This window comes from Anguilla anguilla, chromosome 15, assembly GCF_013347855.1.
Source record: "Anguilla anguilla isolate fAngAng1 chromosome 15, fAngAng1.pri, whole genome shotgun sequence".
In the NCBI taxonomy this organism is placed as follows: domain Eukaryota; kingdom Metazoa; phylum Chordata; class Actinopteri; order Anguilliformes; family Anguillidae; genus Anguilla; species Anguilla anguilla.
In genome coordinates this window covers 29,349,484-29,375,805 of record NC_049215.1, presented here as the reverse complement: position 1 = coordinate 29,375,805, position 26,322 = coordinate 29,349,484, and the positions used below count along the sequence as shown (strand labels likewise).

The 26,322-nt window shown below is 45.0% G+C and overlaps 1 protein-coding gene and 1 long non-coding RNA gene across 3 annotated transcripts in view; one reads left to right on the top strand and one right to left on the bottom strand.

Moving 5' to 3' along the window:
- The window catches only part of LOC118214547, a 17,977-nt gene extending 5,783 nt beyond the window's left edge, over positions 1-12,194 (bottom strand). The window contains exon 1 of the long non-coding RNA XR_004762644.1: positions 12,058-12,194. This is a non-coding gene — a long non-coding RNA (uncharacterized LOC118214547). The remainder of the gene's footprint in view (positions 1-12,057) is intronic.
- ccdc80 (coiled-coil domain containing 80) lies at positions 12,077-26,322 on the top strand. 2 transcript variants are annotated; one of them, XM_035394585.1, is made up of 8 exons: positions 12,077-12,285; positions 12,860-14,644; positions 15,476-15,632; positions 19,449-19,585; positions 20,220-20,371; positions 21,701-21,804; positions 23,874-23,957; positions 25,530-25,852. In XM_035394585.1, exons 2-8 carry the CDS (start codon positions 12,869-12,871, stop codon positions 25,850-25,852), a joined length of 2,733 nt encoding a protein of 910 aa, XP_035250476.1. In that variant the 5' UTR covers positions 12,077-12,285; positions 12,860-12,868. The 2 variants fall into 2 exon arrangements, with proteins under 2 accessions (XP_035250476.1, XP_035250477.1); XM_035394586.1 differs by having other exon boundaries at positions 12,077-14,644; positions 25,530-26,322.

Sequence of the window (26,322 nt, the reverse complement as noted above, 5' to 3'; positions counted from 1 at the left end):
TGCGTGGCGCAAATTTACCGCATGTTAGCTTAGCGCTGTAATATAACATTCTGGAACTGTCACCCCAGCGATGTTCTCTCGCACTGAAAACGTGCTGCTCTCACCTCATCACTTTTCGTAATCGGGCGTCCAGACGTCCCACCTCAGAGACTTGTTTAAACTTCGCTGTACTGCTAAACTGTGATACTGGAGCGTGGCTGTTCTCCTGACGCTGGAGGTTCTGTTCGAGAAGCAGGCGTGCTGTTACAGCGAACACCTGCTGGCCTGTCCACCGGACGGCACTGCGTAGGGTGATGGTTTTTGGAAATATACGCATCATCGCAAATTTTAATCACTGGGGAACTGCTGCCATTATTATCTTAGGCAAGGTGTTGACATCTATATTACTTCAGTAATCATCAATCTGTATAAATGGATCACATTTAAGTATAACAACAAGTGTAACAATGGTTAACACAGGCGGCAGTGTAGTATAATGTGCAAACCTATTATAAGGTCGCAGGTTCGATTCCCCAGTAGTACACTCCCGTTGTACCCTTGAGCAAGGTACTTGCTTCAGACCTGCATTGCTTCAGTATATATCCAGCTGTATAATTTGATACGATGTAAAATGCTATGTAAAAAGTTGCGTCAGTCGCTCGGGATAGGAGCGTCTGCTAAATGGCTGTAATGTAATGTAATGTAATGCAAGGTTATTGTGCTGCAGAGAGAGGTGGAGGGCTGGAATAGACACTTCTTTATTCATTCACATTAGAAAACCAAGAGCTTAATTCATTTTTAAATAGAACAGCTAGAGCTGGCGGTACCTAGAAATAACTAGCATGAGGTGAAAGGAAAGTTCAGGGGAAAAGAGTGCTTCACTTCTCTGCTGGATCTGAAATCGCGTCAGATTAGATTTTTTATTTCATGCTCCGCCAGTGGTTTTGACTGCACATGTCATCCCCACCCATGCCTGCAAGTCTTCCAATCAAGTTTCAACACACTTGACTGATGCTGATTATATGATTTAATCGGACCAAGCCATTTCTACCCGAATCTGAACCTGTGCCCGACCAATATTAAGTCCAGTTGCGCACATGAAGGTGGAATTTTATCGATACTGATTTTGAGATGACAACTAATGACTGACAACGTGACGTTTGTGCAGAATGTTTCTGGGCCGCCTGAGAGAATATGAAAAATCATAGCATAATTAACACTTTAAACCGTAAGATCACAAATATGTGATTGGAATGTTCTTAACTGAAACTTTGTTGAATATGCAGTGTGTATATATGCCAGTAAACATCTTTGTCAAGAGAGATTTCGATTCAGAAGGACTTTGAAATGTACCCTGCATGTGTCTTAACCATTTCGTAAATAATTTTTTTCTTGAAATAGTACCCGAAACTCCTTTCAAACAGATGTTGTGTGTGGATCGGACCGTTGGTAATGCATTAGTGCCACCCAATGAGACAGACGGATAAAAAGGCGCTCCCAGAAGATGATGGAACGACTGACCCTAGGGCGTGTGTACGCAACCTGACTCCCGCAGCTAAAGCTGCAGATCGTCTTATCTCTGGCCCACACAGCAACAAGACCTCACCCGGGGGGCCTGGCCATCTTCCATATGGGAATGTCTATAGCAACGGGAGGGCGCGTTTTGATCACATCTCCTGTGACCGCTTGCAGCTGCTCTGCGATGATGAACTCCGTGCGCGAACAGCCGTAGGTTTGACCCCCAACCGGCCATTTTTTTCTATCCCGCTCCGATCCTTTGATATTGCTTCATTAGTTTTTTTTTAATGTACTGAAAGCCATTCATTCAGCTTTAAATGAAAAACAGCAGGGCTAAGTATACAGAGTACCTCTGCATCGCACACCCTGAGCTCTACACATTAAAATAAGGCTTATTTATGTGTCTCCCAACCGAAACGCAGCCAAGAGGATCTGTTACTGGAGAGTCAGTAGAGACCTTTCAGTGTTTCAGTGATGACCTGTGCTACAGCAGAACCCTGGGCTTTTTTCCCTCCCCGTTCCTGAGTTGATGCTTGTCCATGACCTTGAAGGGTGGGGCTGGTCCAGCGAGGACCTGCATGTGTTTGTGATTACCATGGCTCACACAACTCAACACCCCCCCCCCCCTCCCCCGGACTGCCTGGAGGGAAGAGTACTTCACAAAGTTTGAGAAAGAGACAGACAGACAGACAGACAGAGACAGGGGTGTAGGGAGTCAAATACATTGTTATCATGAACAACTCAGAGCTTTGCCAGATACACAACTTGCAACAGCATTGCGTCCATTATATCTGGCAGAAACACCCCTCGATCGGCAGGAGCACCTTTCGATCGGCACAATCGCCCCAGGGAGGGCGGCGGGCTGAAGTCGGGGCAGAGGCAGGACGTCCCGTCTCACGCACGGATGCCTGCTGATGTCATGCAGCACGCTGCCAAACCCAGATAAGCCCTGCCTCAGCAAACGGGCGGTGGGGGGGTGGGGGGGGGGTGTGATTGTGGATCCTGGGAAAGTGTGAGGGTACCGATCGGGTCGCCCTTTCCGTCTCTCGCGCTCGTTTACAGTACAGCGGGCGTGGCCCGGGAGCGGACAAAAACAGGCCTGGCCATCGCCCCCGGCGCCGGCCAGCAACGGCGGATTACCCGCTAATGCCGCCGTGCTTTGAAGCCATTGTTGGGCCAGACTGTATACAGTACCGTCTGAATGAGGGGTTTAAAATTGTCTGTCATTTGCATCACTGTTTACTGCGATTTAGTGTGCTTGATTTAAAAAAACAGAATGGCAACATCACACATTTTATGCTCCTTAACCTCCTCTGAACTATTGCCAGTGTTATATTGGCACATTAAGTAGAGTAAACTCTCAACACTCAGAAAATTGTACATTTCACATTTGTCTGGCCAGAGTACCCGAGAACGATACAAAAAAACCTGAATTATTAAATTAATACTTTGAAGTTGCCCCAACCTAACAATTACTGTAACTATGTATTTTGACTTGTTAATGGAGCATGTTGATTCTTTATGTATAGCAGATTTTTGAATACATAGAATAAACCTGATAAATATAAGCTGACTCTTCAAAACCAATATATAGATACCAAGTAAGGCCCTGTCTGTCAGTGTCAGTGTGTATCTTGCTGATAATATATAAACACAGTTTATCCTGGAAACATACGAAAGTACAAAGCTCACTGAAGATCCTTCATGTGGTTCAATGAGATATTACCCAAACATAATCTTATTCTAATGGGATGCTGTGAGAAAAAAAATGTCAGATATGGAGAAGAATGTATTTGAGATTATTTTTCTCAAATGATCTCAAATACATTCTTCTCCATATCTGACATTTTTTTTCTCACAGCATCCCATTCCTTTGCCACATTAACTCATCAGCAGGAAATTCACGCAGCATTAATTCCACAAGAACCCAAAACAACTTTAACGAGCAATTCCTTCTGTTGCTAACAGTATTTATTTTGAAAAACACATTTCATTACATTCGTGTCATTAGCTGCAGTGTGCATTCAGGGGGATATTTTCACGGTTTAATAAAATATTTTAAAAATATTTTTGTGTTACACTTGACTGATTTACGTTACTCATCAATTTTAACATGACTAACTCACAAAAAAAGAGCAAACAATCTCTGTTAGGCAGTGCAGCTCAGAAGCCGGCTTTAACCATCTGGTTTTATTTTGCCAGCTGAACTAATAAGGGGTCTCCTGAAATGCGCTGCGTTGTATTACAAGGCCATGGACAGCAGCCACGAGACGGATTCTCCAAACACACAACACCTGCTTCGCCCTAATCCCCGCTGAAAAGAATCACAGTGCACCGTTACACACCGGAAGCACCACGCCACTGCAGCCCAGCGACTGTGCAGCAAAACCAAAAGGCCCGTCGGGGCAATGCCAAACCTGTCGGAAAACATCAATCAACCCTCTGAAGTGGAGGTTTTTTTTGGAATGCCTTTTTTTTTTCTTCCCAAAATTCTAAGTTAGAACACTATTGTTACATCAGGTACCCTGTCTGCACCAACTGTAAAACAGATTCTCTATATGTGCTTTAATTTGCCTTTCAGAAGAAGTCCAATTTTAACATTACAACAATGACTGTGTATTATTAGTTTATTTTTTAGGTTATGCTGAACCTGCAAACACTTACGTCTTTTTAGGCCGCTTACTCAAACCTCAGATGGAGTTAATAAAGATGTAAGCTGCAGTCTGAAATTCCTCAAGGGACACTAAGTACCATATGCGGGGAGACCGGCTTTGGCCAGCTGTGAGCAGGAAGCTAATTGGCCGTGACAAAGTGGCGGGCCCTTCTGGAAGAGCAGCTACATACAGTGTTACAGCCTTCCTGTACGGGCGTAAGACTGGGCAGGCTGAACCACTTCAGGGCCCCCGTTCATAATCCCAAGACCCGCAGCAGGTCTTTACTTAGCGCAGGACCAATCCGGCGGCGTAGCGTCAGGGCATCGAAACCTTCCCCCCGTCGTTCCCGCCGCGGTTCGGCCAGGCGACTTTGGCTGCGGAAACGGAGGCAGGTACGGGCACGTCTGAGGTCGGGAGTGGCCAGGTGTGTCAAAGCGAGCAGACCGCTATTAAAGCTACAGTTACAGCGTATTGCCAGTTTCAGTGCCCAGATAAGCACTGCATGGGGCCTTGATGGCTCGTTTCAGACACCCATCAAAATAAATATGAACATGTCAGACAAACGTGTAAGGAATAACGTAGAGTCAGCCTAGTGTCGTCCCCCTGTTCACATAACAGCAAGGCTGCTCAGCTTTCCTGTCGGCCTACTTTGCACGATTGCATTGACTGACTGCAAGTGTATGCTGTGTTGAACAAACAAAAAAAAACAAAAGAAAAACAGCTGTTAACCATTTATTTTAAAGCAACACCTACAAAGTACACAAAGATACACAGGCATGTGGAGGCCTCAGTGCACTAACCAGTTTACCTGAATACACTTACCTTAATCTGTCAATAACCAATACACAGACACCTGAAGGCCACATGCACTAAATCATCCTTTTGTGTACTATAACGTAAAGCTGTGATGTTAAGTATAAAGCGGTAATGTTACCTTTGATGTTAAGCTCCTCTCGTTATTGTTGAAACTATAGTGTGTCAACTACTATATGCATTTAAACAATATTTCAATATTAATGTATTGCTTCATCATAATATTTAAAATACTGAGCAATGACTTTATGTTTCTTTCTCGTCTGCTGTGAATTTAAAGGAGCAAATACAAGGAGCTTAGCAGAGCTTCACATCTTGAGTTTAATTCACTTCTGTTCCTGATCTACAATATTTGGAATAGGCAATCTGATTCTGATAGAGCTCAGAGTAATTACAAACAGACATTCTAATGCTAGTGTTCCGTTGGCTGGTGACTCCTCCAGGTTTGTTTTTTTTTCTCCCTATGAAGACTTTTGGTTTCACTAATGGTGAATTCCATTAAAATTTGTAACTGCGCTACTAAGGACATGGTGGATACAGGCTATGGGAGAATAGTAAGCTACGTCTCAATCAAATCTCAATCGAATGTTATTTCTCTGGTGAGGACTACCAAAAGTGAACCGTTTGTGCCCGAACAAGGTCTGATAACTTTATTACGATGATTTTATTTCAAATTACACGCATGTTTCCATAAAATATATGGAGTGCTTAATGTACATTTGATTCTTTCCAAACTGTTCCTGGTGCAATGGATAAAATGGCAATACAATCTGCACGCTAGGGTCAGATTTGAGTCTGCAGTTATGGGGGGGGGGGGGGGGGGGGGGGAATCACTACAGCTGGAAAAACAAACGTTAATTACATTTTAATGAGCAGGCGCACAGAAACGGCACATCTGCCAGCCCAACACAAACGGCTGGACTGTTGCGTCCACTGCGAGTGACACGTGCGCCGAGGTCGGAGGGGAAATGAAGTCACCTGCGCGCGCTTCCTGAATGACCTGCCGAAATACATCTCTGGCATTTCTGAGGAGTGAACGAAGCCCTCTCGACGGGTTTGACAGCGCCAGCCCCCCCGAGCAGAGAGGAACGTCCTGCCCCCCAGCGCGGATTCCCCAGCTGAGCCCGAGAGGCAGGCCGTGCTCCCTCTATCCCCCCCAAACCACTCCAGCCACACAGCAACAGTAAATGGATGGACTGCATTTATATAGCGCTTTTATCCAAAGCGCTTTACAATTAGTGCCTCGCATTCACCAGAGCAATTAGGGGTTAGGTGTCTTGCTCAGGGACACTTCGACGCGCCCAGGGCGGGGGATCGAACCGGCAACCCTCCGACTGCCAGACAACTGCTCTTACCTCCTGAGCTATGTCACCCCCTATACTCAACTGCAAGTGCTGTTATTGGGAAGAGGAAACGTATGAGGAGCAACATATAGCTCAGCTGCGAGGCGGTAGGCCTCACAGATCTGGACCGCCGAGTGCTGAAGCATGTAGCGCGTAAAAATCATCTCTCCTCGATTGCAACACTCACTACAGAGCTCCAAACTATCTCTGGATACAACGTCAGCGCAAGAGCTGCCCATCAAGAGCTTCGTGAAATGGGTTTCCGTGGCTGAACAGCTGCACACAAGCCTAAGTTCACCATGCGCAATGCCAAGCTTCGACTGGAGTGGTATGAAACACATTGTCATTGGGCTTCACTTTTTCTGACAGACAAATCTTGGTTTGGTGGAATGCATAGTGCCAACTGTACTTGCCCGAATGACGCCAACCGTAAAGTTTGGTGGAGGAGGAATAATAGTCAGGGGCTGTTTTTCATGGTTTGGGCTAGGCCCCTTAGCTCCAGTGAAGGGAAATCTTAATGCTACAGCATAAAATGACCTTCTTGAGAATTGTGTGATTCCAACTTTGTGGCAACAGTGTGGGGAAGGCCCTTTCCTGTTTCAGCACGACAATGCCGCAGTGCACAAAGCAGCCCTGACCTCTACCCCATCAAACACCTTTGGGATGAACTGGAATGCCAACTGAGAGCCAGGCCTGATCGCCCAATCAGTGCCCAACCACACTAATACTCTTGTGGCTGAATGGAATTCAGTCCTCACAGCCGTGTTCCAAAATCTGCTGGAAAGCCTTCCCAGAAGAGCGGAGGCTGTTACAGCAGCAAAAGGGGGCTCCAACTCCATGTTAATACCTACGGGTTTTGGAATGAGATGTTCGACAAGCACATATGGGCGTGATGTTCAGGCATCCACATACTTTTGGTAATGTAGTGTAGTTCTTTTATGTCAAAACATCTCTCAGATTAACTCCTCTCCGCTCCTCTCAGATGTCCATAGGATTCCTGCTTTTGCTCCCTGGGATTCGCCAGCAGGAAAACGTAGGCCGGATGTCACACCTACTGCCGACATTCTGCTGCCTCTGACGGGTCGCGCTGATTTTGAGCTCGAAGTTCCGCCATCTCTGCCCGAAAAAATCCAGCAGAACGGAGAGGAGCGCTCTATTCCGACGTCCCGCTCGTGTCTCGGCCTTCAAATATTTGTGCGCGTGGAGAGAGGATCGTATGACACAGAGCTACGCATCAGCCTATAGGCCATGCCGAATCTCACCTCAGCAAATGGACTGCATCAACCTTTACCCATATTTAGCTTACTTTACCTTTGCTAACTATGAATATTATTATTTAATGGATATGTTTATACTGTTTGAATACAATCACTGATCCATGGAATGAAGGCCGAATTCTTTATTGTAACCTTTCAAAAGTATGCACAACAAACATGAATTTGTATAAATTACTACTACTAATACAGTTAATACTGTTTTTAACAAAAAAAAAATTTCCTGGAAGAAATAAACAAACAGTCAGAAGACAGGTAATCAGTTTGATTATGAGGCAAGTTTAAAAAGGACATTTGTTTTTAATATAACCTATGTTTTCCCCAAAACTGATTTACGTAATGCAAATTACAATTCAAAGATGTTTATCGAAAGTCTGGGATTTAGGCTATGATATAAGAATTTCAAAATGAATTCTCTGGCAACTATAATACAATGATCAAGATTAATATGCAGAAACAGAGAATGTTATGGAACGGCATCAAGAGTTCTGATTGGTAACACACGAGTGCACGATTGTGGATTTAAATTTCATATTATCCACAACTTAATTCCAAATTTAAGTAGTTAAATATTTTCTTCCATTTCAGTCAGACCATTTTTTGTCGATAAAGAAACAAATGCTGACAAGACATACACATTACAAACAAAATATTTTCAGCCTTTGATCAACATTTTAAGGACGTCATAAGTAATGTAAACATCCAAGTCAGACAGGGTGAGCCCATTCCACTTCAATTAACTTCCATTTCAGCGCCTACTTGTTTTCAACTTTTAAACTTTTCCACTTTTTCGAGGTCCCTCACATCAAAGAGAATAAGATCCGTGAACCACAAGCCGCTGATTTTATTTTGAAAAATGAATGCGCTGCATTCAAAGCGCGGGCCCAGGCCAACAGCGCTGGTACAAAAACAGGCGGTGCTGAGCGAAGGTCTGTGTTTTCACAGCGGCACCAGAGCGGACTGGGAACATCGCAGTGCCAGGCCCGCTATCTACTGTATGCGTTTGCTTGGAGCATAACAGCTGGGCATTTGTGGACTGTTCAGGCTTTTTTCTTTTTTGGTTTACTTTTTAAATTAACAGGCTTTTTACCGGTACCTCCTTCCCGTATGCTAGTCTGACCACTGGTACCAGAATCCAAAGATCTGTCTGCTGCTCTAAAACTGTGTCTTAACTGACAAATTTCCCCGTGATGCATCCATCAGGAATTTCTGTCTGGAAGTTGAGAGACTTGGGGTGGGGGGGGGGGCACTCTGTTCTATTCTGTTTCAAGGTTTCAGGCTCATTCATGTAATCCATTCATGTGCTGTTTACCACAATAAACTTTTTGTGGTAACCATGATGACATGCAGACAATACAGACAGATAATTGCACTTCCAGCATGTGTGAGTGTGTGCGCACGCATGTGTGTGTGTGTGTTTGTGTGCATGTGCGTGAGTGTGTGAGCGCGTGTGCCTTTAATTCCTTATTTACCAGACTATGACCTCACATGTGGGAACAAGTAAAGCTGTGTCTGAGTGCTAAAGGAGGGGGACCAGACTGCAGAAGAGCACTGTACCAAGAAGCAGAAATACAGAATTCACCTTCTGCAGTCTCTCTCCATATAGCTACATTAGTCAATTCTACAATATATATTAAATGAAAGTTTGCATATGAGACCATTATTGCACACACACACACATTCAAATGTATATTGAGGACATACAAATTTCCATAAGCAATTCCTGATATTATCTTGCTATGGCTGTGGAACATCAATGACCACGATGGAAATAAGCCCAGGACTTTTTCGTGTTATCCTTGACAATTTCTTCACATGCAAGTCTTTTGATACATGTGTTTTAATTTTGTCAAGTAAACTAAACTAAACTCTCTGAATTCAGTACAGGCCATTGCCAAGCTGACCGTCACTGGAAACCTTCCCTAAACTTTCTCTTACAGAGTCTCATACAGACACTGGTTAGCCACAGGCTCTGTACCTGCAGCAATATACTCCTCCCGCATTGATTTGGACCATTAACACTCCTGTTTTTTTGTCATTGGAGACAAGTGTGTGCTCTCCTGCCCTCTGTGATACTGTTAGAAATAGCGCCTCTGTCTTCTTTCTAAACATTCCAGTTAAGATCAGGAGAGTAACTTATAAACAGAAAATCAGAACAGCCAGGTGCAGTAATGACAATATACTTACAATTGCTAACAATTAGGGTCAGGGTAACAGTTAGGGTTTCTCACACAAAATGCCTGATTGACTGAATCATCTCTGATTCAAATTTAGCAGTTAACCATGTTTTTTATTTATTTTTTTTTTTTTACTCAAGCTATTTCTTAGATTAAGATATAGTATAAAGCAGTGAATCTTCTAGAGCCCAGCTGGATCTCTGCTGTCGTAAAAGTCATCATTCTCCAAGCGCCAATGTGCTTTTGCACACTCATCCAAACAATGGCAAAGCCACAGCCCTTAAAAACAACAATGCCCATCATGAGAGTAACCACAGTCTCAGAAGATGTGCACTGGTTCATTTTTGCAAGAGTGGCAGTTGTCCACCGCTGCAGGAAATAGACAGAGCTGGGTAGGGCCACTGAGGGCCAAATTCTGCACAGCTGTTTGAGGAAGACGGGGAACAGCGGCCCAAACCAGCGCTCAAATCCATCAGGGGTCCAGATCCAGAGGGGGATCTTCCTCCTGCCCCTCATCCTCCAGGCCTCAACGTGTCAGAGTGTAGCTGAGGTCAAGCGGACCTAACGTCCTGTTGTTCCGAGAAGGATTCGGCGCGACCTGCCCTTCCCAAGCGCAGTCAACGCACGAAGCTTCCTGAGTGTGATTGCGTAAGGTTCCTGTAGCCGCTGGCTACAACAATAGCCACATCTATTGTTGTAGCCTGGCAGCTACCACCCAGCCCTGTGATTAAAATAACAACTGGCTGGCCATTTTCATCTAAACAATAGGAAATGAACCAAGTCTGTGTCTTTGTGTTCTTTCCACTCATGTATTTAATACTCTTATTATTGCATTTAATTATAATTTGTAATACATTTAGAAATGTCTTTTTTTCTAAATGTTCACTAGGAAGAACAGCTGAAGACAGTCCTTCTTTTGGCTTCTTTTATGCATTATTATGTAGGAATAACTCTGTCCCCTAAATATGACATCACAAATAAATCTAGTCATCTGCACTTGTTCTCTCAAGGGTTTAACGATGTGTTTTCATCTCTGATTCTAGCTAATATATCAGCAGCCTTGTTGGCCAATAATAAATGTCTTAATGTCCACCAATTTTCTTTGTTTTTCAAACTTGTGTATATTCTATAAGGCAATGGCAGATACTTCCAGTGATGTAGAGCCTTATATAACTTGTTATTACTCACCCACTAGGCCTACGATCAAGTAGCCCCATATTTCTAAACCATCTATGTACAAATGTGTCAAGGGAACATACGATTTCAGTCGGATACAGAAAAAAAAGTTACTTAGCAGGTAGCCTGAGCTACAAGGCTTTTTTCTTCCAGGATTTCCGGTGGTTTTGGGTTTTCCACAGAGTAGTTGCAAGATCACATCTATTGGCAACTCCAATCTAGTCCGATGTCATCAGCTGATTCTATGTAAGGCTTACTTGTTCCTTGGGACATTTTTCCTGAATAAAACTGAATTTCAACGGAAAATCTCTGACACAGTTAACAGGCCAAACCCTTCTGTCTGGTGTTGGGGAATATAACAGAATTTACTGTTATAAAAGCAGCATTTTGTCTCCTGTAAATGATTATTGTGAATATGTAGCCAACCAAAAAGGAAGGCAATTTTGCATTACAGATCAGCGTTGTTAAAACATGCAGCCCACTGTTTACCTGTATTTCAGAGTTTCAGTACAGAGCTTATTTATACACCAAAAAAAAAAAAAAGTTTTGTCGTGGCGCAGGCACGCAAAGTCCCGTCGAAATAGTTTTCAGATCGGCGGGTTCTCGCAGAACATGACAGGTACGCTATTTTGTGGCACTCATTGCGGGCTACTACCACACACAAAGTACAGCAGCCTGCTGAACCGTAATTAATTCCGAGAATGTATAGGCTACAAATTTATTTTTAGAATGTAATCTACACTTGCCTGTCAAATCAAATTCATTCAAAGTAATTGTGAGTCTTTAAAACATAACGGATTAACACTGGCTTGCAGACTTTTTTTTTTTTTTTTTGGACAAAAATGTGAAAGAGAAAGAAATTAAACGTTTTGATAATTTGCTACAATGCTGTTAATCTACTGCAGCCTTTAGCCGCTTTCCGAAAAAAAAACTGATACATGTAGGATATTCAAATGTTAGCTCTCCCAGGAGAATGCCAACATGTAGGTCGTATTTCAAGTATAACTGAGATTTATGGGCATAAATACAAATCCCGAAACGTTATTCGTAGCAGATTTCACACAAGAAGAGGCGGTGTCGAATGGTGCTCGAGATCCGCTACGCCCGTTTTATCCAACTTTACCTCCAGCGGTTGATCCGTGTTCCTCCCTGGCTTAGGGCGCGCAGGCTGTTGCTGCTTTCGTGACATTTCTAGGATAGCTTCCAGTGTAATGGGAAAGGGGAAGGCGAGACTCACTCCAACCATCGCTTTCCTGAGATTTCTTTCGTCTTTGGAGACTAATATAAAGTCCCTTCTCTCCTCCGGAAACAGTATTAAAGTGCTCCGCGGTGCAGTGAGACGAACTAAGCGGTAAATTACTTCTTGGGGAAAGTAGCGGTTAATGGAAGTCTTACGCATATATTAGTTTTTATTTGGTTGATAATTTGGAATCGCGAAAGGACTATTTCGTTCTTCAACGCAAGTGTCATGTGACATTTCCTTTCGATTTGACGAATTAATAGGACAAGTGGTCAGTGGATTTTAATGCCACGGAATGCTTCGTTTATTCTTTTGCGCACTATTTTAAAGTTGGATTCACGTATTTAAACGAGTTGTCATTGTTTTACTTTATATGCGTTTTATTGTATAATTATGTACAGGTTTTTAAATAATAATTGATCATTTTGTTTTCTGGTTTTGAAAATCATTCAAATTGCACTATTGTTTGGAGTCATAATTTTGTGCTTCTGTCGGACTGTTGCCTTGTAATTAACAAATGAAAAGTGCTCTGCAGCGAAGCTAGACTAGTGAACAATGCTTTGAAGCGTATAACATTTCTAACTGACTCATTACAACTGGTACCCTTTGTTATCAACTAAAGACGCAAAAACCTATGCTGCACACTCGGAATTTCTTTCTCTTCATGTGGATTTTTCTTTGGTAGAGCGATATAATGAAGCGGACACTGATGTTTGGGGTAGCGGTTGCGTTGCTGGCGCTAGCCTGGGCAGGAGATGACACTGAGCTGCTGCAGGCTGAGAGACGGGAAAATCTCAGACGGCTTTCTTTTGTTCGCGCCAGGCCAAACAAAGCAAACTCGCAGTCAGAAGCTCAGACTCGCGCTGCTGACGGCGATGCTCAGCCCGTGCTCAGCCCAGGCAGCCAGGGGAGACGTGCTCCTGTACAGCGGCAGTATCAGATTGCAGGACGTGCGAGGGCTCTGCAGGTCAGAAGGATGCTACCTGGCAGGAGACCTGTTCAGCAGCGAAGCCCCCATCTGAACGCCATGGTTCAGGACGATGGCGCTCCAGGATCTCGGGCGAGGCTTGCCCGCATGCCGAGCGGTGCGGGGTCTCCTAATCTTTTAGCGAGCTTCGCTGGGAAAAACCGCGTGCTGGTCATCTCCGCCCCACACGACTCGGACGGTTACTACAGGCTGATGATGAGCCTCCTGAAGCCGGACGTGTATTGCGAGTTGGCGGAGCGGCACGTGCAGCAGATCGTCATGTTCCACCAGGAGGGGGAGACCGGGGGCAAAGTGAGGCGCATCACCAGCGAGGGCAAAGTTATGGAGGAGCCCCTGGACACCGCCCTCATCCCCAGGCTCATGAACTTCCTGAAGCTGGAGAAGGGGAAGTTTGGGATGGTGCTGCTGAAGAAGACGCTGCAGGTGGAGGAGCGCTACCCCTACCCGGTCAGGCTGGAGGCCATGTATGAGGCCATCGATCGGACGCCCATGCGCAAGCTGGAGAAGACCAGGCAGAAGGGCTTTGTGCAGAAGTGCAAGGGGGCTGGTGTCGAGGGGCAGGTGGAGGAGGGTGGCGGAACCCGCACGTCCGGCACAAACGCTCAGGTGGACACACCTGTGCCGAGGAAGCCAGTTCAGCGTAAGCCATTCCGCCGACCCATTCAGACTACCACTGCCCTGGCCACCACTACCACTACCACCACAACAACGACAACTACGACAAAGCCAACGACCACCACCACCACGACGCGTCCCACCACAACCACACGGGCAACTACCACCTCCACCACCACCACAGCACCTCCCACCACCACCACCACCACTACCACCACCACTCCCCCACCTACCCAGAGGCCCGCCAAGGCCAAAACGCCTCCACACTGGATTCCAGCCCCCAAAGCCACTGCCGAACCTTCGAGAGGTAATCGCAAGGATCGTCCCAGGCACAAAGTCACACCTTACCCCACGCCTCCCTCCGAGTACTACACAAAGGCCTACACGGGACAGTACGGCGACAATCGCACGGACAAGAAGGATTACGGCCGCAAGCAAGAAGGTGTGGTGCCAACTGAGCACAAACCCGCCAAAGCCAAACCCCCTAAGAAGAAGAACGGCGGGAAGATGCTGAGCAATGAATATGAGGAGAAGTCCCCAGCGGGGGTGCCCAAACCTGAGGATCCGGAGGGGTCTGAGCTGGAGGTCATCTCCAAAAAGAAGGGAAAAGGGAAGAACGGCAAACCTGAGAAAAAGAAGAAGAAGTCTGACAAGCCAGACAAGTCAGCCAAGAGGAATAAACCCGATAAGAAGGCAAAGGCTGCCAAAGAGGGCAAGGGAGACAATCGCAACAAAAAGGCGGGAAAGAAGGCCTCCAAGAATAAGGACGACAAAGATGCCTTCCAGAAGCCCTCAAAGAAAGCGCCTCCACCTAAAGGCACTTTAGCCTCCTTCCTAGATTACTTTGAAAGTAGAAGACGGCTTATTGTAAGTATGGTCCAGTTCCAGGCTTTGTTACGGTAATTTCGGTTAGAGGCTGCTTGGGGGACTCGTCTTGTTAAGGCGCTCTTGCGGTGTGTGGATGGGCCCTGTGGTCCAGTATTAAATCCAAACCAAGTCAGTGCCAACTGTGACTGGCAGCCCTGTGTGGCAAGGCACAATTGGCCCTAGCTTTGCCCAGAGGAGGGAGGGTTTCATTTGGCCATCATCATGTGACACCAAGCCCTGTTGATAAATTGGCACCCACAGTCTGCCTGTTTATATGCACATGATCTTACTTGGACTCCTCTGTGTGAGCCCAGCATGTAGACTGTGATGTAATGAGAAGCAGTGGCTGACCTCACTTGCATTGGAGCAGAGCTTATCTCTATTCTCCCAAATCAGTAGAAGCGATGAATATGACTGGGAATTCCAAATAGGGGAGAGATAAATTCAATTTTTTTAAAATTAAAAATCAGTCAGGATATGTTTGTCTCCATAGATTCAGTGTTTTAGTGTTTTTTTTGGTGGAACTCGAGGATTTATGGAAGAGCAGAAATAGATTTAGTTTGCCATTTTTTCACCGATGTCTGGATGTGCGTGCATACACTGTGTAATATTACACTGTGCATATTTTTTAGCCACAGCCCCACCACAACTTACATGCTTCTAGTTTCCTGTTAATGCAGGAACAGTTGTCCTCTGAAATGTACAGACGCAATTCCATGTGGCAATGCATACTAAACTATATGGAAGAGGCTGGATGGACTGTCACCGTTTTACAAGACAGGCCTGCCAGTGTTCCGTGCTCTCTGTCCACCGCACTCCTCTTATCTCCAGGTGATCACCTCTCCGCACGAGGAGAACAACATGTACGTCCAGCAGAGGGACGAGTACCTGGAGCACGTGTGTGAGATGGCCGTCAGAAAGGTCTCCATCATCACCATCTTTGGCGCCTTGACCAACAGCAGCATGAAGATTGACCACTACCAGCTTGGTAAGCGTCAGAGACTGTGCTGTGGAGGAGGGTGGCGGAACCGGCACGTCCGTCACAAACGCTCAGGTGGACACAGCTGTGCCAAGGAAGCCAGTACACTGTACTCATCAATATTTGTTTACCTACTTAGGTGTTTTTTTTGTTTTTGTTTTTGTTCATTCCTGACTCACTTTCACTGAATTTGGCAAATTCTAAGTGCATTGATTATTTAGTTCAACAAACTCTACAACCGCCAACTGCTGGGCTTTACCTTCAGCGACCAGAGATGAGAGATCATTGCATTTACAAAAATACAACTACATTTCCCATAGTTGGCTTAACTGACCTGTGACCCAGCCCTGGGGCCACATGTGAGTTTATTTTTTTACCCTTCTACTGCTCCAGTCTGTCAGAGATTATAAGATTAGCCATGATATCCAAGACACCAACTCCTCTGATTTAAAAAATTTGGTCCAGACTTCTTAATTCAGTCCTGCAGGTTTCTGGAAACTCACTTTACACTGCACCTGAGCTTGACAACTTTTTTGGCTGGAATTTAGTGTTGGAACAGAACAAAATAGATGTTAAAGGAGCCAGGAAGGTTGCGTGACAGATAAAACTGTGTGGGAGGGTGAACCTCACTTAGCACAAGGCCCTTTAGACCCGTTTTTTTTTTCAGACCTTTTATGAAAAGTTTATGATGGTCTGCTTCCTCCATAACCCATGCAAAAGCTATACAACAGAAGAAAGAGTTTTGCTCACCAGCCAGATCTTCTGTTTTAGCTGATCTTCGGAGAATATATCAGGCCTTTGTTGTGACAGACTGACTGAATGTATTTCCCTTGTTTAACATTCAGAACTGCATGTATAACTAGAAAAGGTTAAGTAATAGCCAAGCTGTTCTTTCACCATGTAATCAAAGCCTTTGATAGTTTTGATTGTATATTAAGAGCTTAGGCAATTGAGGGATTAGTTAATTTGGTGGAGCATCAGTTTGGTACAGTGTTGCTTTTTCCCTTAAGAAATCACTGCATAAATCAGTTTTTTAGAGATCAGTCTTACCTATATCTAAGTATTGATGCCGCCTGTGCTCTCTGTTTGAAAGGAATGCTGGACAAAGAGCGCAATGAAATGACTACTCTCTTGTTTTATGTGGATGTTAATTACAATCTTGCTCCACACACTGACCCGAGTCACGTCCATTTGGATGGCTGGAAGTTCTTCAGAGCTGCAGTAATGGAAAGAGTAGGGCCATCCAGTGTGAGGTGACCTCATCTTCCACAAACACAGGAGCCAAGACATTGGCCAGAGTATCTGCTGGACCAATGAGAGCCCTTCTTTGTGCTTGTGGTGCATTCTGGGAAAGCGGCTGGTGCTGGCAGTGTGATGGGGCACAGTATATGTTCCAGAGGCACTACAGAAGGTAGCATTTTGAAAGTGTTAACTCATTTCCTGCAGGTTTTGCTGAAGCTTTTCCCGTACATGGTCCTTGGTCTGCATTTTTCATTGACTCCACAGTTAATTTAGGACTTTGGCAAATGTTTTTTTTTTTCCAGGAATGTCCACTAGGCTACGTAGGAGAAGCCAGAATAATAATAACAAACAGAATGTATATCTTCTACTTATCTGTGAACATTTAGTTGTTTTTACATAATGTAAGACTAAGTCAGCTTTTTTTATTTAAGGACCTGCCAGCAAGCAATTACCCTGTCAAAGAAAAATATCAGCAAAAGGCCTTATATTCTTAGAATGAGGCAATGGAAAGGGCTGCATGTCCAGTGGAAAATACCATCCAAGCTGAATGCCTGCAAGTTCCTTTCAAAATAGCGCACGTTACTGAATTATTTTGTGTACAAAATATATCCAATTTGTTATCACTGTGAGTGAATTGCTTTGGTGTGTTGCTGCCTCGCTGTGTATCAGTGGTCTTTGAATTCGCAGTGCTTGTAGAAAGTTGTTTCCTTTTTTTTCCTTTTTTTAACCGTTGCTTATCGCAGATTTATCTTATCACTGCAGCCTCCTCAATCTGTTCGGGAGAGTCCCGCCGAACAGTTTGTTGACCTGTGTTGTGGCTACAAAGCTGCTTGGTGCCAAGTCATGACGTGACCACATTTCTACCTGTAATGGACTAGTTGTTTTACACTTACGGAATTACTGACATCAGAGAAACTTTCATTTCTGCCCCACTAATCGACATCCGCGACCGACATTGATTAGATGTCTAAGTGACGTCAAGATATTCGGTGGGGTGAAGGCGAGGATGCACCTGTGCTGCCACACATGCTGCCAACCAATGCAGACTCACTGTGTTGTGCTGGAGGAGAATGCTCCATGTGCTGTTGGTGCAGGCAGATTGACCAGCACAGACAGGGATAACCCTATTGGCTGAAGCCCTCCCTCACTAAGCAACGCTGTGGCCAATAATGCGCCACCTCGTCAGTCAGCGCTGAGGCTGTCAGATCACTGGAAAACCAATGTTATAGTAGGGACCGCCCACCGGACGGCCCAGGGAAAGGCTTTCCCATTGGTCACTTGTGTCGTCCTGAGGACCTGGTCAATCCCACTGCAATCCCAGTGTTCTTTGTCTTTTATCTGAGTGATATAGTCAAACAGGCATCACTTGTTTCATGAATATGTTTCGGAATAAAAAAAAATCTGTATCTTTCTCCGACGTATTTTCTAAAGGGAAAAAGAGCGTTGCAGTCAGGTTGAATGAATACTGGTGTCGATCTGTGTTGCAGATGAAAACCCAGTTACTCAGTGTAAATTCATGACTGATTGGATAGTCTGTGACTGATTTAACTCGAATCCATGCCCCACAAGTCCCATAGGCTAAGTGTATCAGTGTGTTAAGGGATGTGGTGGTTTGAAGAGCAGCCGACAGTACTTGTGTGTGCATGAATAGAACAAAACAGAAAAGAGGAACATTCCTGGAGACAGGCATACGACCAGATACCAGACTGTACATGATGGGAACAAATTATACAGAGGAGAGCCAAGTAAAGTGGAGATTACAAAATGCTATGCTTGACGTTCAATAAACTGTAGGTCAGGGCTGCCCAACCCAGTTCCTGAAGATCTACCATCCTGTAGGTTTTCATTCCAACCATAACAAAGTGCACCTCATTCAACAGTTAGAGGTCTTGTTCAGCTGCTATTAAGTAGAATCAGATGTGCCAAATTATGGTTGAAATGAAAACCTACAGGGCAGTATATCTCCAGGAATAGGGCCGGGCAAACTTTATACTGAAGTATAGAGTTTGCATTCACCAACTTCACACGGTCTAACTGAAAAGAAAAGGAAAGGGAGGAAAGGGAAATGACTTAAGAAAGTAAATACCTGCATATGCATTTTTTATTTTATAAGCAAATAAAAACTGGATTGAGGTACCTCCTGTTCTTAGCCAGCGTAACTTGTTGCCTCTGTGAACAAAATGGGCTCTGTAATGCCCTGTGTTTATTTGTACACACACAGTAATGTCAAAATGGTAAGCAATGGTAAAGAGCTGCCTTGGAAAAACCCTCCCGCTGAACTTCCTTACTGGAGCAGTAGTTCAAATAAGTGTCTTATATGAAACAGCCAAATTTTCAGGGAGCCAAACTTGACAAGGTTTAATCATCCCCTTCTGCAGCCAAACCCCGCCCCCCCCACACACACACACACACACCCCACGCCCCCCCTCCTCTGGAGCTCTGGGTTCACAGCTCACAGAGAGCCAGATCAGCAGTGTAAAAGGCGTTTCTATGGGAGGGTGAGGGAGGGAGAATGTTCTCTTGCACAACAGTGGCAAAATGAGAAAACTAACGGTGAAATGTTTGTTTGCTTTTCCGTGTCAGAGCACGACAAACCCATGAAAGGCATGAGTTACGAGGACCTAGTGAACAAGGACCTCATCGTCCAGATTCGGAAGGAGTTTGGGATGATGTATAACGACTTCTACATGGTGCTGACTGACTTCGACATGAAAGTGAAGGTCAGTGTCACGCTTCCCCCATCCTCGACACGCGCACACATACACACACACGCATGCATACACATGCATACGCACACGTGTACACACAGAGACACACACACGCATGCATCCAGACACACACACACATGCGGACACACACACATGCCTGATCACACACACTTGCGCTCGCACATCCACACACACACACACACACACGCGCGCGCACACACACACATACGCACACACACGCACACACACACACGCACACACACACAGCTCCTGAACTGTGGGTTTAGATGGAAGTCCAGGAGCTATGCCACGACAGAGAGCAGAACACAACAGGATAGAATCCCGCTGTGTGGCAGCAGAACATTCCGGTCTGTGCAGTCAGTGGGCTCCAGTGCCAAAGGTGCATACATACAAGACCTGAATTACGACTTGGAAAATATGAGGAGCCCATCAAACTGCTGAAGTTATTAAAAGGCAGCACTGTGGAAGAACTCTGTATGACTCTTTGAGGAGCGAGATAAGTTTTGAAATTGCGCTGGCTGGCACAAGATTTGATTCTCGTTAACGACCTTGCGCGCAAATGGGCAGATAAGCCTTTTCAGAGCTACTAAATAATCAGGGCAAACAACTTTCCCTCTCTTCACAGCAATCCTACGAAGTTCCCATCGCCATGAAGGCTGTGTTCGATTATGTGGACACCTTCTCCTCGCGGATCAAGGAAATGGAGCAGCAGAAGAAGGACGGTGTGGTGTGTAAGAAAGAAGACAAACCAAGATCTCTGGAGAACTTCCTCTCCAGGTGATGCGGCTTCAGATTTGATCTCTACCGTCATAGGGCGCCGATGGTTTGGAAGTCATATGTCATTTATGCAGGTCCAACCAACATGAGAGATTGTTGTTGTACATTAAGTCTTCCCCTTTGTCTGGTGAGTTGTTTTGGACTGGAATACATTCACATAACGGTTGTTTGTTTCGATGCAAGTGCGACTTAATAGTCGTACATCTTTACACTCCGTATTTCATACAACCATTTCTCAGAAGCGGGGGAATAAAATGCCTTCCTTACAGCCTGTCTTTCAACAGCAGCGGTTGGCCTTGAATGCAAACCACCAGCCTTAATTCAGTGTTTGTTTGAGACCTGTCATGAGAAGCGGCCCTCTGCCGTGGCCGATTTTTAGCAGCGAGCGCTCTTAGCGCCTGTGTTGCGCCCCAGCAGCCCGACCGCTGTGCCAGGTCGCCGAGCGGGAATTCGCTCGCCGTCGCGGAGAGTGGCGGTGCAGCGGAACCCAGCCCAGGAGTCCTGGCGCGTCCTCTCCCCTACGCGCTTCCCGTACATACTTCTCCGCAGAGCGCTGGCTCGCGCGGCCGCACTTTCCACTCCGCGCACAGCTGGAGCGCGCAGAGCAGCGCTGGAGCGAGCGAGCGGGCCAGCTGTAATTTCTGCCTAAATATAAGTGCTGGTGCGATGAGGCCGGCCGGGAGCAGAGGAAGGACAGTGCTGCGTGCAGCACATTTCACTGGCGCGGACTGACTGCGGGGGGGGGGGGGGCTGCTGCTGCTGCGGCCGCCTCAGCTGCAGATGAAGCAAAGCCACATGCTGAAAGCTGCTATATTAATAAAACTAAGAAATGACGGCTAAAATAATTATGTCCGAAAAATTATATCACAACTACATGCACATTCAAGATAACTTATTTATATTTCCTATTTTCACTCCTATAATTTAAATGTAAGATTTTTTTTGTAAATAATTGAGTACCAGTTTATAGTCTAAAGTATATAGAATGACTATAATATATGTTTGAATGTACTAAATATAGTACATAAATTAGTACAGTGAATGGCTTTATTTATATATCACTTTTCATACATGGTTTTCAAGTCATTTCATACAAGTGCTTCACATATTCACATACACAAAAGAATATAAAGGTCAGCATAGTTGACTATGCTAACCAAGTACAGCTGATTGTAAAATTGATACATTATTGCCACTTTTGTGTAACAATGTGTGTTTTCTACATCCACAAAGTAATGACTAAGGATAATATTTCACTACAGGTACAGGACCTATGTGATTGGCTGTGGCGGTGCATTGGTTCTTGCTGATTGGACTGTGTGGTTTCAGGTTCCGTTGGCGACGCCGGCTGTTTTTAATCTCCGCCCCCAATGATGAGGAATGGGCCTATCAGCAGCAGCTCTATGCTCTGACCAGCCAGGCCTGTAACCTTGGTGAGTCCACGTGACCAGACTGGTCTAGGATATAAACTTTTTGACTGTTGATTATGCTCAAACTTCCTGTTGTACTGTTACTGGCTAAGAGTGTTAAGTATCCTTTTTGTTGTACCACACACTTAATAGGTAACCTATTTGAATGTACTTTTTTTTTAAAAAGGACAGTCTGCCTTCCTGTCAGGTAGAATCCAGAGCGAGTAGGAGGGACCATAGCTGAGGGAGTGCCATGACTGGGATCAATACCATTTTAATGCTCTTGTATGCTGACATCTGCTAAATTCATATCACGTTATGTCACAAAATGAAATGTCAGGTGCATCCTCCCCACTGAGCTTAGGTTACCACACAGGCACCCACCCGATTGTATCATCGCTCACCCACTGCTAAGAGCGAGGTGCTCATGAAAGGCTCATTATTCAAAACCTGACAAAATGGAGGACTACTGTAGTAGCCCCCCAGCTTATGAGCAGCGTGGTGGGGCAGATCTGCAGATCAGCTAGACCTGCTCTTTCGTGGAGTTTGCGTGTTCTCCCCGCATCCACGTGGGTTTCCTCCGGGTATTTCCTCCCGCAGTTCAAAGACATGCAGGCTCCAGGGCTCACTTGCAAAGCAGACGTCTATCTCAGTGTGATTGCCCTGGTTAAATAAGGGAGAAATAAAATAAAATAAAATAGTTGAGAATGCACTGTTTCTCTATTCGTCAGACTCAAAAAGTAGCCTCACTAGAAATCCTTCTTGAAAATTCCATGTTTCACTCTGTTATGTTTCTAAATGACACAGTGGGGTTCCAATATCGCACTGTTGGCAAAGCCATCTGCATATGAATAGATCCTGCTTTTTTATTTTTTTATTTTTTGTTTTTTTTGGTGGTAAATGGCAAATGTTAAACAGGACCTTTTTTCAAGTATCCTGGACAACCATGGTTCTCTGCCAGGATGCAGGCACCATTGTACAGGGAAAGATTAGCATTTGTTTTTTGGTTCAAACAGAACCAAAAAACAGCAAGGTCCTGTCAGATTTAACTGTGCACACTTTTATTTTACTTAACTACAACTTACTTTGAAAGTGAACATTTTCATAGAAGCACAGGCACAAAAAGGACGATATTATAAGGACCAACTGAGAGGTCCAAGACTGCAATAACTTTTCACCAGGACTTTTTATGTGTTTACCACATCTACTTTTAGAGGCCCTGTGACACGTTCGGTTCAGTTTATCTTGTGTTCATAGTGAGAGGTCAGGAGCCAGCGGAGACATGTTCTAGAAACAGTGAGATATATAGATAGGGAATATCTCCATCTAAATACCGCTCCGGCTCGAGTCTCTCCTGTTTCCTAGTCTCCTGTTTATCGCTGTAGACAGGCCTGCATTATGTAGGCCTCTCTGCTTTATCAAAGTGTGCTGCTTTTCTGTAGATATGATCTCATAGGGGAGTTTGAACTTGATTTCAGACTTTTAAAAGGCCCTGTTGAAAAAAACAACCCTGATAGCAAAGTGTGCCTGGTCTGGATCGAGCTCGAGTCTGTATCATCCATTAGGCCGGCTCCACGACAGGGAATTCACTCAATCTATTTTTGTTTGAGTAGCCTGACATTCTTCCTAGTCTGTAATCTACAATATGCTTATTTTAATCCTGTTTTCTTGCTAACCGAAGTCTATTTACTGAAATATTTACTAAGCTCTATTTACTATCCACTAAAATATTTTCAGTTTACGAAAATAAAGAGTTATCTCCCGTTTTTGGCCTCATTAAACTGTTCTCATAGTATAGGAACAACTATTTTGGGCACTCCTGTTTAATCACCAGTGTCATATGAGATGGAACTAATTAGAGAATAACAGGCAGCAAACAACAGAAATGTCAGTGATTAGAAAAAAGCTGAAATTACCTGTCACCAAGTTGTTATTGTAAAATACAAAACAATACTTTTTTAATACAGATTGCCTCAATCTGTGTGAAATTTGAAATGTACTGGCTCTTCCTGGCCCCTGGTTCTGACACCATCCCTGCTGTGCTTTCTCCGTGTGCTAATGGCAGGATGTGCCCGACTGTTTTTCCCCCCTAGGCCTGCGTCACATCTCTGTTCTTAAGCTGGTCGGCGTGGATACAGCGGACATGGGTGGAGTTCTAGAACTGTACCCCATCAACGGTAAGGGTCCCCTTTCCTTTTCCGGCTCCGCCCACATCCTGTGCAGAGTCAGGGGTCTGGAAGCCGCAGCGCGGGAGGGCGGTCAACACTCCAGGGTAATGCTGGTACCTTTGAAATCTGAGAGGAACCGAAGTGCCGGCTCAGTGAATGCTGTTGGGAAAACGCTGCTTCGTGATTTTATCAAAGTACTTTGGAGGCCAGATACATAACACTCCATTAAATAATGTATTTTTTCAGCAAATATTTTTTCTCTCTGAATGAAAAATGCTGACAAGGAGATGCAAGTGAATAAAATAAACAACTGCACCTCCGTTCCCCAGGCAGTACAGTATATGTCAGTGTTTACCAACCCTGTTCCTGCAAATCTAGCATCCTGTAGGTTTTCATTTCAACCGTAATTTGGCACACCTGATTCTACCAATCAGCAGCTCGATGCGCTTTCTAGCTGTTGAATGAGGTGAGCTTTCGTTAGGGTTGGAGTGAAAATGTATAGGATGGTAGATCTCCAGGAACAGGTTTGGGAACCACTGGTGTGTATTCTATGACACTGGTTTGGGCGTGGCACTCCTCCTGCTGACAGGCGCTGTGTCCTCATCTACTCCATACCATCCAGTGGTGGAAAATCCAGGTTCAGCAAAAAATAAAAAAATAAAAGTTCTCAGTATTTTGTTCCAATAACCTGGATTGCTAATTAGCGCAAGTCTTCAGCCATAAGGTAGAACTCACTGGTGAAAACAACTGGCTGAATTCTTGGGCAGGAGAAACACATGGCTGGGCTTTTACACTCTGACCACAGGACTTTCCACCTCTGCTACCTTCTCATGTGATGCTGCGCGGCAGTGATTTTCATTCGTGGTCCTGGCAGGCCACAGGGTCTGCTGGTTTTCGTTTTTACTTGGCACTTAATTAAACCAATGCGGCCCACCTGGACCAGGAAGGAAGATCACTGCTGTACAGCCTGAGGGGTGGGTAAGTGTCCCTGTATTCTGGCATGTGGTCACAAGGACAGAACAGCAGGTGCAGCTCTGAGCGCGTGCAGTTCAAGGTTTTGACTCCACGGCATTCTGGGAGTTCATCAGTAGGTACTCAAACAATGAAATATGGCAGAGTGGGGAAAAATAAAATGGAGGTTTTACATTTTTTCAGAGGTGACCCCAAACCACAAGCACTTTGATTTGTGTTTGTCCAGCTGTACGGCCGTAGGAAGTGGAGCCCTCCTTGTTTCTCAAAAAGCTCCGTCAGCACGTTTGAAGGTCGCCCCCCTGCCATACATGCCATTAAATCAAAGCAGGATTTTAGTCAAGAGACATTACAAAAGCAGGTGAAGTAGCCACGGCAGGACATGTAGTGTTTTCACACCCATTTAAAAAAACAACTGCCGCCTAGAACGACGTACCGTATGTCACCCACAGGCCCAGAAGTACGCGAGCTAGCCTCCAGGCTTTACTTTGTACAGATGATGTGTTTTTAGGAATAGTACGGTCCCGTTGTGCTGAGCCGTCAGCTTACAGCCATGCAGAGCCACTGGCCCAGATTCGCAGGTGTTGGGAGTCTGATCGTCTGTGTTTCCAGGAAGTGCGAGCGTGGAACGCGAGGGCATCTCGCCCGCCCTGGTGAAGGACATAAGGAACTACTTCCAGATCAGCCCGGAGTACTTCTCCATGCTACTGGTGGGCAAGGATGGGAACGTCAAGTCGTGGTACCCTTCCCCGATGTGGTCCATGGCCATCATCTACGACCTGGTGGACTCCATGCAGCTGCGCAGACAGGAGATGGCCATCCAGCAGTCCCTGGGCATGCGCTGTCCCGAGGATGAGTACGGCGGCTATGGTTACCATCACCATGGTTACCACGATGGCTACCAGGATGGCTATCACCAAGGATATGGCTACTAAGGGGAGTGACGTGACCCTTGACCCCCTGAGGTTTGTTTATATTTTCAGTTGAGGTAATGACAGGGTCAAAGTGCAAGAGCCCCACCAGCAACATTTTTCTTAATATTAACAGCCCAGCATTCAAATTGTTTGCATGGGCCACACTTTTTTTTCAGCCACAAGCTGAAGATATATACTTTCAACATTTATGGACGTTTCTGTTTTGGATAAAGAAACTTGTGTAGATATATTCTTTTATATGCCACGTATTTTATTTATTGGAAGCTCTATTTGAAGTGATTGAATTTGGGAATGACAGTCAACTGTATGACATTGTTGGAGCCAATCTTCAACATGAAAAAATGTATTTGTTTTGATCATTCTTGAATGCTGTTATTTATATGCAGTTTCACTGTACAGTGTCACTGTATACTGATGAATAAAGCCCTCAGTTCATTACCAAATCTTGATCATTAAACGGGTTGTTTTGA

Excerpts from the sequence above, each read along its gene's own strand:
- ccdc80 (XM_035394586.1), top strand. The coding sequence starts at position 12,869 with ATGAAGCGGACACTGATGTTTGGGGTAGCGGTTGCGTTGCTGGCGCTA. Across the intron at positions 14,645-15,475 it reads AAAGTAGAAGACGGCTTATT|GTGATCACCTCTCCGCACGA; the intron begins GTAAGTATGGTC and ends TCTTATCTCCAG. Across the intron at positions 19,586-20,219 it reads ACTTCGACATGAAAGTGAAG|CAATCCTACGAAGTTCCCAT; the intron begins GTCAGTGTCACG and ends CTCTCTTCACAG.